Source organism: Bos javanicus, chromosome 29, assembly GCF_032452875.1.
Source record: "Bos javanicus breed banteng chromosome 29, ARS-OSU_banteng_1.0, whole genome shotgun sequence".
Classification (NCBI taxonomy): Eukaryota; Metazoa; Chordata; class Mammalia; order Artiodactyla; family Bovidae; genus Bos; species Bos javanicus.
This window is the reverse complement of record NC_083896.1, coordinates 29,949,737-29,962,763: the sequence shown is the minus strand read 5'-3', so window position 1 is coordinate 29,962,763 and position 13,027 is coordinate 29,949,737. Positions and strand designations below refer to the sequence as shown.

The 13,027-nt window shown below is 46.7% G+C and overlaps 2 protein-coding genes across 3 annotated transcripts in view; one reads left to right on the top strand and one right to left on the bottom strand.

Moving 5' to 3' along the window:
• FAM118B (family with sequence similarity 118 member B) overlaps positions 1–4,946 on the bottom strand; it is a 48,602-nt gene extending 43,656 nt beyond the window's left edge. For both annotated transcript variants that reach the window (XM_061406397.1, XM_061406398.1), the window contains exon 1: positions 4,843–4,946. The gene's annotated coding sequence lies outside the window, so the exon portion shown is untranslated. The remainder of the gene's footprint in view (positions 1–4,842) is intronic.
• A 66-nt stretch (positions 4,947–5,012) lies between these two features.
• Positions 5,013–12,425, top strand: RPUSD4 (RNA pseudouridine synthase D4). The gene is made up of 7 exons (XM_061406396.1): positions 5,013–5,237; positions 5,611–5,776; positions 6,975–7,176; positions 9,376–9,469; positions 9,547–9,691; positions 10,925–11,022; positions 11,726–12,425. The coding sequence occupies exons 1-7, from the start codon at positions 5,049–5,051 to the stop codon at positions 11,963–11,965; spliced, it is 1,134 nt and encodes a 377-aa protein (XP_061262380.1). The 5' UTR covers positions 5,013–5,048; the 3' UTR covers positions 11,966–12,425.
• Positions 12,426–13,027: the final 602 nt, after the last annotated feature.

Sequence of the window (13,027 nt, the reverse complement as noted above, 5' to 3'; positions counted from 1 at the left end):
CCCGTAATCTAATGAGGTTAAAGTATCATGACAAACGCATTTCCCACCTCTTAATCAGTTAACCACCCATTCATACACTTTAAAATGGGCCACTTTCTGAAGACAAGTACGGTCTTTTTTTTTTTTTTTTTAAATATTTATTATCTATTTGGCTGTGCTAAGTCTTATTTGAAGCATGTGGGATCTTCGATCTTCATGGCAACAAGCCAGGATCTTTAGCTGAAGCATGTGGGATCTAGTTCCCCAACCAGGGCCAGAACCCAGCCCCCCGCATTAGGAGCACAGAGTCTTAGCCACTGGACCACCAGGGAAGTCCCCAAATATGGTCTTTAAACGGGCCAAGAGCACAAAGGCACATGAACGCAGAACAGATTACAGACAGATTTAGCAAAAATAACGACAGTCACCCAGACTGATGGCAGTGATCACTCGGTACTGTGGTATACATGTCGAATTATAATGCTGTACAACTGAAACTTACATAACAATAATAGTAAAGAGAATGTAAACCCCCAAAACAGATATGGTCAAGTAAAAATGGGCGATGATTCAAAGGATAATATATAACATGCTTTGGTTTAAAAACAGAACAAAACTAACTAGTGATACCATTACTCTTGAGAGCTAGGCAGAGTTTGGGATGAAGATCTTGAACATGTAAGGCTGCCCTTCGCATGGACCTTAGCACAGGGAGCTTCTCCTCACCTGTGTATGGCCAGCTGGGGACAGGACAGCCACAGCTCCAGGGACAGCTGTCTTATTCTTCAGTGAAACAACAGTAATTTCCACATGTCACAGTATGAAAATAAAGTTTGGGAAGTAGTGGCTTAAGCTCGAACTATCCCGATCATTGCTCAAAAGCTGAATAAACGTGCAACAAGGGGCGACAGTATATAGTAATCTCTTTTTGAAATATGTTGGCACAGAAAAAAGCACACACCCGTGTTATAGGTCAATACCATTGTTTCCGTTCTTTTTTTTTTTTCCCATCTGCACTCCCTCCCACACCCCACCCATGAAATCTGAAGGTGTATTCCAGCAGCGTTCAATGAAGCAAACCTCCGAACACAAATGCTAGCTCAGCGGCGTAAGGTTAAACTGTGGGAACAGAAGCAAAACCCTGAATCCCTGTGCCAATGCTAAACGTATTCAAGGTAAGTCTGACATAAATTCCACTTGATAAGAAAGAGACATACTTAAGTGTCAGTGGACGGAAAGTCTTCATAGAGTAGAAGCTTAGAGCTAATAAGGATCTTCTTTTATTATTATTTAAATTTTTTATTGCACCTTATGGCATGTGGGATCTTAGTTCCCTGACCAGGGATCAAACCTGCACCCCTGCACTTAAGTGTGGAGTCTTAACCACTGGACCACCAGGGAACTCTGAAAAGACAATAAACTGAAGCCCAAATTACTCACTTAAGTTCACAAGCAGCTGAACTGGGGCCAGTCTCCAGCTGCCAACAACTGCACTTCCCAGGACACCTCCAGAGACCTCTTGTTAATTGCCTCTTTGAATCTCTCTAAAACCATAAAACAATCTCCAAGTACTTCCTGCTTTGCAGGGAAACAGAATCGATGGTTAATCTGCAACTAGCAAACCAATGTTCAAGGAACCAGAAGTTAACCTCATGCCACTAATTAACCTTAAATTTGTGATATTTAAACACAATTTCCTTTATTAGTCAGTTCCTGTTTATATTTATGAATTAAAAAGGAGGCTTTGTCATTCTTGCACAGGATAGAAAATATTTTTAAAAGCAAACTATCATGGTCTTCTTTATATAGTTATGGCGGGGGCACATATGATAAGTATATCAAGATCTATGTCTAGAAGCTATGTTTGTACTCTGCGAGAATGAAGACATCACTAATAAAATTCCCTTCCTTGTACTAAGAAAACAGTCCAGACAAAAGAGGCCCCAACCAAAAAGAGAATATGAGATTGGTGGAGAAGCTGAAAAATGAGCTACCAAGACAGGATCAACTGAATGAGGAAGAGGAAAAAGACAATATGTACCTCTGCATAAATTCTTTTTAATATAAATTTATTTATTTTAATTGGAGGCTAATTACTTTACAATATTGTATTGGTTTTGCCATACATCAACATGAATCCGCCACGGGTGTATACATGTTCCCCATCCTGAACACCCCCCACCTCCCTCCCCATACCATCCCTCTGGGTCATCCCAGTGCACCAGCCCCAAGCTTCCTGTATCCTGCATCGAACCTGGACTGGCAATTCATTTCACATATGGTATTATACATGTTTCAATGCCATTCTCCCAAATCATCCCACCCTCTCCCTCTCCCACAGAGTCCAAAAGACTGTTCTATACATCTGTGTCTCTTTTGCTGTCTCGCATACAGGGTTATCATTACCATCTTTCTAAATTCCATATATATGAGTTAGTATACTGTATTGGTGTTTTTCTTTCTGGCTTACTTCACTCTGTATAATAGGCTCCAGTTTCATCCACCTCATTAGAACTGATTCAAAGGTATTCTTTTTAGTGGCCGAGTAATACTCCATTGTGTATATGTACCACAGCTTTCTTATCCATTAGTCTGCTAATGGACATCTAGGTTGCTTCCATTACCTGGCTATTATAAACAGTGCTGAGATGAACATTGGGGTCTGCATAAATTCTTGTGTATTGAGAGCAACTTTATTTCAATAACCAGCAAGTGCCTAGACTTAAACGTTAAGGAAACAGAAAGTTTTGTATCCATATTGGCTAAAGCTGTACTGTGATATCAAGCAAAAAAACTCTTCAAATTTCTCTCACAAAGTTGCAACAAGAAAAATCTAAAAGTTCCTTCTCCAAGAAAAAAAAAAGGGGGGGGGGACCAGTGTTGTTATTCCTAGGCACTACAGTGTATGCCTTGGGTTAAGGTGAAACCCAAGAACACTGGCAATGATATCTGAGTAGGTTCTTCATTTTGTTTCCTGGCACAAAGAAAATCCTGCAGGAACAGGGGTCACTTTTTAAACACTATTAAGGACAGGTTAAGGCATAAATATGTTCCCCGGCCCGGACGAAACCATAAAAGTCCTTCACCTAAAACAGGCTTGTAATTAACATGAGGACACAAACTTAAGTTCTGATGTCCAAATTTTAGAGTCCCTGGAAAGGAGGCTTCAAAGTACCTACTTAACATATAATATGGGACTTTACTGAAATTAGAAACTGGGTCTGGGGCATTATCAGCAAAAGGTGGTAATTCTCAACTTCTATACATCTGTGTCTTTCCTGTGAATCTGCAGAGGAAAAACGGTAGGAGAGACAGAGGCTGTTTCCCCAGTATCCCTTGAAATTCTTCACATTTATAACCATCACCTCTCATTACAGAAACACAGACAGGCTTTCTCTCCCCCTCTTTACAAATACATCTACTCCTTCCTCCACTCTTTAGATAAAAAAATGGACAGAAATCAGATGATTCAAAATGTTCAGACACACCTAATACGAGCCTACAATGCACCTCACCCAGTCCAGGGATATTTGTAGGTTCACTCTGCACCAGATGGGGGGAATTTAAAAAAAAAAATGAATGAATGAATCCATAAGGCACTCACTGTTCAACAGCAGCTGCCAACTGATACATCTTGACCTGCACAACTCAAAATCAATTTAAACTCAAAGGACAGTATGGCGTAGGGAAGAAGACCACTGAACCAAGCACAGTCTTACTATTGCCCACCTAGTTTGCAGCATCCTAGCTGATTTCCCTGCTCTCAAAGCCCCCTCCTTTTCAATGTGTCCTGCATTCAACTGTCAGATTCGTTTCTACCTTTCAAGGAGTCTCCCTCCTGCTCGAGAAGCTTCACAGACTCCTTAGATCACAGACTCACATCTAGATCAAACTCTTCTTCAGGTTAAAGTCTTCTACAGGCTAGCTCCACTTACCTGTTCAACTCTGTTTCATGCCAATCCGTTTTAGAGGGGTAGGACACAAGCCTAGTTCCACTAACTCGTCTGGCAACCTTCATGCTCAGCAGTCACTGTTTCCTCTAACGTCAGCGCAGACCCATTCGCTTTCTGACATTCCTTTAGGGCTCGGGCACCATCCTTAACAAATGCCAGGTGTGTCCCAAGCTACTTTTATAGTGTTACTATCCCAACCAGACGTTCCTCTTCCCTGCCACCCCTTAGTGAAGTCAAACAGTCTTGACTTCGCTTAGTCGCAGACAGTTTGGGCATGGGGGTCCCCTTGTAAGAGAAGGGGAGAGTCTGGAGAGACTGCAAACGGCGGACGAGGAAATGAAGGAAGGAGAAAAGGGAAGGGAAGGTTCCTGCTCTGTACTTTGTCTTCTCTTTGGAAGACGTGGGGGGGGGTGGGGGGCGGGGGGAGGGGGAGTTGAAGGAGGAGACTCCAAGAAATGAATTCTTGAAAGCGGCAGAAGAAACTCAAGGTGCTCGCTAGGAAGGAAATATAGGCCCCTGGATAACGGAAGGGGCTCCCATCACCCCTGGGAGAGAAGGACTAGTTACAACGTGAAACAAAGGTTGGGAGTCAGGAGGTGAGGGGTGGAGAGGTTTCACTGATCCCACATCTCCGAAGGTCGAGCCATAAGGAAAGGAGAAGAGACGCCACGCGTCCCTCGGGGCAAGAGGGACAGGGTGGGCGCCTCAAGACGGCTCTGGGGCGAGCATTCATGGGGCATCTCTTCTACCCGGCGCGGGGGCGGGGAGGTGGTTTTGAATGGGGTCGTCTCTCAAAGGGAGAAACGGTTTCCCAAGACAGGGAACTCCGAGAACGGAAACCCCGGGTCCGCAGAAACGTTAAAGCTTTGAGGCATTCCGCAGTCCCAACCCGGCTTTCGCACACACTCACCGCGTCTCCTCCAAACGCCACCGCTCCAGCTGCAGCTACCGGCCGGCGCAGCCGCACTCAGCGCGGACCGCCCCCACGTGACGCGCCCCGGGCCCCGCCCCGCCCCACCCACGTGACTCGAAGGGCCCGCCCACCTGCCCTCACGCTGGCCCTTTTGTTGCTCTTCCCTGGGCGTGGCCTTGCCTCGCCCCTCCCTTCTCGGCAAGATGGTGGCGCCCGGCTGTAGCGCGCCGGGCCTCTGGGTCCGGGGCTTCGGGCAGTGTCTCGGGAGTCTCTTCACCCTCTTCTCAAAGCCACTTTGTTCCGCTGCTGCTGCTGCCTCTCAGCCCCTGGATGCTCAGCGATTAGCAGAGAGACTCCGGGCCCAGAAACAGCAACAAAAGACGAAGGAGCCGGTGAGTCCAGAAGGACCACAACTCCCAAGAGGCAGTGCGCTCACTGGGGTGAGGGAGGGAGGTAGGCGGGTCCTCTGACACCTGTCAGGTAAATGTCGAGGGCTTGTGGTGGGAGAACTGGGAGAAAGCGAAGGGGACAGCTCAGCAGGGTGCAGGATCTTCCTGTGGGCTGGGTCTTTGGCTCCTGCCGACCCCGGCCTTAAGCCCTACTTGGGTACCAGTGGGACAGACACGCACCCCTGCTCTCAAATTATACTCGAGGAAGGCGCTCATCTAGTGCAGAGATACAGGCATTCCCTTCCCAAATTCTCACCCAGATTTAGTGAAAGACCTCCTCACCGGACATTGACCGTCTCTCCTTCTCTCCCCCTAGGCGCCCGCAAACCCTGTTCAGCGGAGAGTGCGAGAACTAGTGCGGTTCACAGAGCAGCTGCAGCGCGTCCACCCCAACGTGCTGGCTAAGGCGCTGAGCCGGGGAGTTGTCCATCAGGACAAGGAACTTGTGGTCATCAATAAGCCCTACGGTCTCCCTGTGCACGGTGAGGAGCACGTGGCGGGGAAGGGGGAGGGGCGCTGCTGCTTTCTGTTACAAGGAAGGGTAACTCTGACATTACTCCTGGGGCTTTCTGAAGCTTTGCTTTCAGAGTAATTAAACTTTTGTAAGGATACTGACCTATGTAAGGCATCAGAGAGGACACAGAGATAAAGAAGACGGTCCCCATCTTCCAAGCATCTGGCAGCCAGCAGTATGAAATTTGCTGTGTGCCAGCCTCCACCAGGGATTGCAGTAGAGGACCAAGGCTGTGTAGTTCCTGTCTTCAAATTATTTTCCATCAAAATTGGGGAAAAGGGTATAACGTGTGTTGGTGTATAACTAGCAAAACCCCAGGGCACCTCGACCTTAATGGACACCCTGATGTTTTTATTTTCAGAGATAGCTAGAGTGAGTCAGGAAAGATTGACAGAAAAAATGCATTTGTGGAAGGGGTTTTGCTGGAGGAAAAGGCATGTTTTAGCTAGAAGTACAAACGCTTTGGGGGGGAGATACAGAGATGGTTGTACATGAAAACAGGGAATTAAGTTAGACATTGTCTAGTGCTTTGTATTTTTCTCTCTTGATCCTTCCATTAAGTTTCTTGCCTTTTCGTTCCCCATGAAATAATTATTATCCTGATATTTACATTTTGTAGATAAGAAAACTAAAAGTTGAAAAGGGTAAATAATCTAAGGTCAGTGGCTAGTTAGGAGGCTCCATAGAGTGGAACCCAGGAATGCCCATCCTTTCAACTCCTCGGTAATGCCTCAGGAGGGCCTGATGGTCTTGCATTTCTCACTAGGGTTTACTTGGCAGATTCTCGAACCTGTGTTTATATAGTGAAATATCAGACCTCATTTTGGTTGCTAATTTTAGTTTGAGTACATAATTACCTTTAAAAAATTGTTTATGTGTGAGGAGAAAGCCACATAACCTGGGATCTTGTTTCTTAAACTTTATTATGCATATAAGTCACTTGGGCGTTTTGTTAAAATGCAGAGTTTGACTCATTATCTGGGTTGGGGGGGCCTGAGATTCCTTTCTAGCAGGTTCCCCGGGCATACATGTTGCTAGTCCCTGGACCACACTTCAGTTTTACTGCCCTCAAGAGCATCTGCTGTTAATCCAATAATCTGCTTTTCCCAAGGTCTTTGATGGGATCTTTCCCTGGCCACTCAGATCTCTGGCTCTTTCCTTCTCAGGTGGCCCTGGGGTCAAGCTCTGCATCAGTGATGTACTGCCCGTCCTGGCAAAGATACTCCATGGCCCCAAGGCAAAGCCGCTGCACCTGTGCCATCGGCTGGACAAGGAAACCACAGGTGTAATGGTGTTGGCTTGGGAAAAAGAAGTGGCGCATCAAGTCCAAGAGCTGTTTAGAACCCGTCAGGTGACAAAGAAGTACTGGTATGAAACCTGTCGCTAGCGGTCGAGGTGGTGTAGGGCCTCTTTCATTTCTTCAGCTCTTACGTCAGGAATCCCTGGTGACAGAAGGCACTGTCTTAGGATCTCTGGACATATAAAAATTATAGGAAATAGATTTAGTGCTTAGACTATTAGAGTCTGATAGTATGCTGCTGCTGCTAAGTCGCCTCAGTCATGTCCGACTCTGTGCGACCCCATAGACAGCAGCCCACCAGGCTCCCCTGTCCCTGGGATTCTCCAGGCAAGAACACTTGGGTGGGTTGCCATTTCCTTCTCCAACGCATGAAAGTGAAAAGTAAAAGTGAAGTCGCTCAGTCGTGTCCGACTCTTAGTGACCCCATGGACTGCAGCCTACCAGGCTCCTCCATCCATGGGATTTTCCAGGCAAGAGTACTGGAGTGGGGTGCCATTGCCTTCTCCACCCCCCCCCCCGCCCCAGTATTCTGCAATCAGCATATTTACTTTAGTAGCAGAATGATGATGTCAGTTTTTATTCCCACTAGCCGTGATGGTATCCACTTCCCATTATGCCTGACCAATTCATTTTTAAAAGGTTTGCCACTCTGATGGGTAAAAAAATATATATTTTATTTTCTGTTTCCCTGTTAACTAGTGATGTTGGCTGGTTTTGTGTGTGTGTGTGTGTGTGTGTGTGTGTTTATCGATGGTTTTAGTTTTCCTTTCTGTGAGCAGACTGTTTTCTTTTGCCTGTGTTCTATAAAGTTATTATTTTATTTTTGATTGGTGAGCATTCTTTTCATATTTTGGATGTTAGTCCTTTTTGTATTATAGATTTTGAAGTTGCTTTGCTATCTTGGGAACCTTAAAAAAAATCTATATGCTTGAAACCCACCCACAGAGGTTCTGATTCATAAGTCTGGTGGGTGTGAGGTTTAGGTATCTGTGTCTTTAAAAAGCTCCACAAATGACTCTGATGAGGAATGAAGTTTTAAGAATCACCTCAGTGAGAGATGACAGATAATGGAGCAAGTTTAGCATGGTAGCTAAATGCTCAGAAAGATCTGTGTTCAGCTCTCACCTGTGTTATTTACCAGTGTGAGACTTTAGGTAAGTTATTGAACCCCTCTTACTAGATTTGGGATTCTTTGAGAGCAGGGATTTTTTTTTCCTTTCCTTTTTTTGTTGGGGCATGCGGTGTACACAGTGTGGCTTAGGGAATTTTCCCAACCCGGCTTTGAACCCATGCCCCCTGCAGTGGAAGCACAGAGTCTTAACCACTGGGTGGCCAGGGAAGGCTGGCCAGTAGGGATCTTTGTCTTATTCATCCATATAAAACCAGTGCCTACCTAAATCGGTGCCTGTTTACACTCAGTGAATATTTATTGGCTGAACGTTTTTGAGCAGGAGCGTTAGGTCATTAGGAAGGGTCATCTGGTGGTTATAAATCAGTGTAAGTATGGTAGAATGCATCAGATAGCAGTCTAAACTGCTACCAACCTGCAGCTGGGTGTCCAGAGTGTGAGATGTCATATCTGAGAGGGCTTTTGACTCCTGGGCCAGCGATTCTGTGTTAGGCTGATTGACCTGGAGGAGGTGTAAACGTAAGGACAAATCAGAGTCTTCTACCTGTCTGCAGTGTGATGGACCTCCAACAAGAGAGGTTGGGAGTGAGTTACTGAACTGTGTTTGGGGTTCCTGTGACTTTTGGAACACAGTTCCTCCCTGTTTCATTTACCTGGCAAATAGAGCAGGAGCAGTCCTATGAGTTTTTCATTCAGTTCATTTTATTTATTCATTTGTTTCCTATGCAACTTGAATTTACCGTCTTTTATCCTTTAAAAAAGAAAGATATAAAACATACAAAACTATATTTATCCCCCTTTAAAATGAAACTGCCCATACTTAGTTTTAAAGGCTGGATGAAAGACCATGTTACTAATATAATTGTTTTTGTTTGTTTTCCTGCTCTCTCCGCACCCCCCCCCCCCGCCCCAGTATTCTGCAATCAGCATATTTACTTTAGTAGCAGAAAAGATAGGTTTGTAAGAATAGTGATAGCTGTCAGGCCAAGCGCTATACCAAGAGATTTGGGACCCTCTGACCCTCAGAACTCACTACAGTAGTGCAGAAAGTCCAGCATGAAACCTCTAAGTAGCCGAATAACCAAGGAGCAAATCCCTCATCTTCATGGCTCAGGCCAGGGTTTGTGTGTCCCCGCAGGGCCATCACCGTGCGCGTCCCGGTGCCTGAAGCGGGAGTCGTGGACATCCCCATCGTCGAGAAGGAGGCGCAGGGCCAGCAGCATCACCACAAGGTGGGTGGGTGAGCACTTCTGGAGGGACGGGTTTTCTGCTCGTCTTTGAAGTCACATCTCGATTTCTTTGGCTGCAGATGACGCTGTCCCCGAGCTACCGCATGGACGACGGGAAGATGGTGAGGGTGCGGAGCAGCCGGAACGCACAGCTGGCAGTGACTCAGTACCAGGTGCTGAGCAGCAGCCTGTCCGCCGCCCTCTTGGAGCTCCAGCCTATCACAGGTGAGGCGCCGCTGTTCGGCAGCCGGCAGAGCCGCGGGGCTCCTCAGGGCTTCACGCAGGGCCTTGTGCTAGGCCCCGCCCCGCCTCTGAGCCCCCGGGATTATGGGCCGCTGAGGTTGTACCAGAGTGTGCTTCCGGTGCTGATCCAAGGCTGGGAGCTCCCATGAGGATGTGAAAAACAGTAGCATTAAGAATATGAACAGTTTGCTTACGTTTATTTAAAAATTTGCAAACGGGTTCCTCAAAAAGATGTCTGTCCACCGCTGTTCATAGCGGCGCTATACACAGTAGCGAAAAGGTGAACACAACCCACATGTCCGTCAGCAGATGATTGGAAAGACACGGTGGTACTTCATGCATGAAATATTACCCAGCCATAGAAAGGAAGGAGGTTCTGACATGTGCTTCAGCTGGATCAAACCTTATAGACATTAGCTAAATTAAAGAAGCCCAGCACAAAAGGGCACACGCTGTATGATTCCACTTATGTGAGATACCTGGAGTCCTCAGGTTCCTAGAGACGGGTAGCAGAGTGGTGGCTACAGGGGCTGGAGGGAGGAGGGGGTGGGGAGTTATGGTTTTGGGGGACAGGGTTTCAGTTTAGGGCGAAAGGGTTCTGGAGATGGACAGTGGTGATGGTTGCAGAACAATGTGAATGTACTTAATGCCACTGAACTGAACGCTTAAAAAGGATTAAAATGGTAAACCTTGGGACTTCCCTGGTGGTCCAGTGGTTAGGACTTCGAGCTTCCACTGCAGGAGCACATATGCCATGCCTGGTTGGGGAACTTAGGTCCTGCATGCCGTGCTGTGCAGCCTTTAAAAGAAGAGAGAATTCCTAATGCACTACTTTCAAATTCTGTTTTTAAAAAAAGTTCAAATTTTATGTATAGTTTGCCATAATATAAAAATAAATGTGCCAAGTAGTACTATTTAATGTTATACAATAAAGTTATTTTTTACAAAAGCAAAAAGCACGGCAGCGATAGACCTCAAGTTGATTGGAGTGGTTATGTGTGGTGGAAAGGGAACTGTGACGGGGAGGGGTACTTAGAGGCTTAACGGTATTATTTCCTAATAGCTTATCATTTGTTATATTATCCTTTACACTTCATTGTAGCTGGGGTTTTGCCAATTTTACTGTGCTTTGATTTAATATGATTAGAAGCAGATGCTGCCAGTAGTATCGTTTCTATGGCTACTCATAAGTCTCCTCCCTTTCTCTTTTTAAAGGAATAAAACATCAGCTTCGCGTTCACATGTCTTTTGGGTTGGATTGCCCAATCCTTGGTGATCACAAGTACTCAGACTGGAACAGGCTGGCCCCCCAGGTAATATCTTTTTGGCCCAAGATGCAACAGAATAAGGGAGAAAACTTATGCTTTCCCCTTGTTAAATCCCTAATGTCAGTTGCAGCAAAGGCGTGTTGATTATTTTCAGACACAGCGCCCTGCCAGCTGGGCTTCCCTGGTGGCTCAGCAGTAAAGAATCCACCTGCAGTGCAGGAGACATGGGGGTCGTGGGTTCAATCTGTGGTTCGTTAAGATCCCCTGGAGGAGGGCATGGCAACCCATTCCAGTATTCTTCCCTGGAGAATCCTATGGACAGAGAAGCCTGGCAGGCTACACTCCATGGGGTCACAAAGAGTCTGACACTACTAAGCAACTAAACAACAATAATCCTGCTAGCTCTTTAGGTTAGGGAGGAATTCAGAAGCAGACAGGAGACTTTCTGAAGGCTCAAAGCAGCCTTTCATGCTATTGCTAGAGTCTTGGTGGAAACTTGTTTTTCACTGTTACAACTCATTCTCTTGGAAAGCCAGAGAACTGGCCAAAGAGAGCTTTCCCAATGTGGTGGGTTTTCTGTCACGTGGGTTCTGAACCCTTCCTAGAGACGGCCCTGAAGCAGGCTGTCCCTCACTGTGTCATCCAGTGGGGATCAGTGATGGGGCCCCGGAAGTGGAAGTCTTCTACCCCTGGCTGCTGGTCAGAGGCACCGCCAGCCCGGCTCTCACGAGCTCTTTCCTTTGTGCAGAAGCTGTCTGCTGGGATCCTGAAGAAGCTGGGGCTGCAGCAGTCCAAGGCCCGCCACCTCCCCCTGCACCTGCACGCCTGCCAGCTGACCCTGCCTGCCCTGCAGCCCCAGAAGGAAGAACTCACCTTGCTCTGCAGGCCTCCTCGCTACTTTGTTAACTCCCTGCGCCATCTGGACTTAAAGATGCCGAGTCGGGACCACAGTGCGGACGAGGAAGCCGCACAGCCAGGAGCCCAGTGAAGACGGTCGGGCAGTCTGCCCTGAATTCTTCACTTTGTTTAAGGGACTCTGCCGACTTCTCACCGGGGCCAGACTCCAGAAGAGCCAGGTGTGAAGAGTTGGAGAAACCACTGCTTCGGGGCTTTTACTGGAGGCTAGCATCTGTTTCCCACCACTCTGGTCACACTCTGGGAAAGCCAGCAGGCAGCTTCCCTGCCTCCGAGGCAACAGGAGTCCAGGATCAGGAGAGCTAAAGCCCGAGATTGCTGATCAGGCATGGTTTTTACCCAGCAATGAAGCACTTGATCTATCAGGACGGTTCCTGTGGTTGGAGAGAACGTGATGGTTATCTAGCTCAGAGAGGGATTCAGGAGCAGTTTCTGTCCTCATGGAGTCACAGGACTGCTCAGCAAAGCCTTTCTGCTTGATTTGTTCAGTCCCAGATTTTTAAAAATATTATTGGAGTTTGATCGCTTTACAATGCTGTTATTTTTTGCTGTACAACCAAGTGAATCAGTTCTATGTATACATACATCCCCTCCCTCTTGAGCCTCCCAGCCTCCCATCCCACCCCTCTAGGTCATCTCAGAGCACCAAGCTGAGCTCCCTGTGCTATACAACTGCCTTCCGCTAGCTGTCTACATTTTCCAGGTGGTAATGTACATATGTCAGTGCTACTTCCCAGTTCGTCCCACCCTCTCCTTCCCACCCTGTTTCTACATGTTCATGCTCTACATCTTCATCTCCATTCCTGCCGGGCAAATAGGTTCAGCTGTGCCGTTTTTCTAGATTCCATCTATATACATTAATACACGATGTTTGTTTTTCTAATTTCATTCTGTATGACAGTCTCTAGGTCCATCCACATCATTACAGATAACCCAGTTTCTTTCATTTTTATGTGTAATATTCCATTGCATATATGTACACATCTTTATCCATTCATCTGTTGATGGATCAGTCAAAGATTGTGTAGACAGTCATCACGAACAACAAGGCTTCTCACCTGGCTCAGCCCAGGAGCCTTGCTGTGCACGTGATCATGGAGCCTGTGAGGGGTGTTCAGTGAGCAAGGAAAGCAGG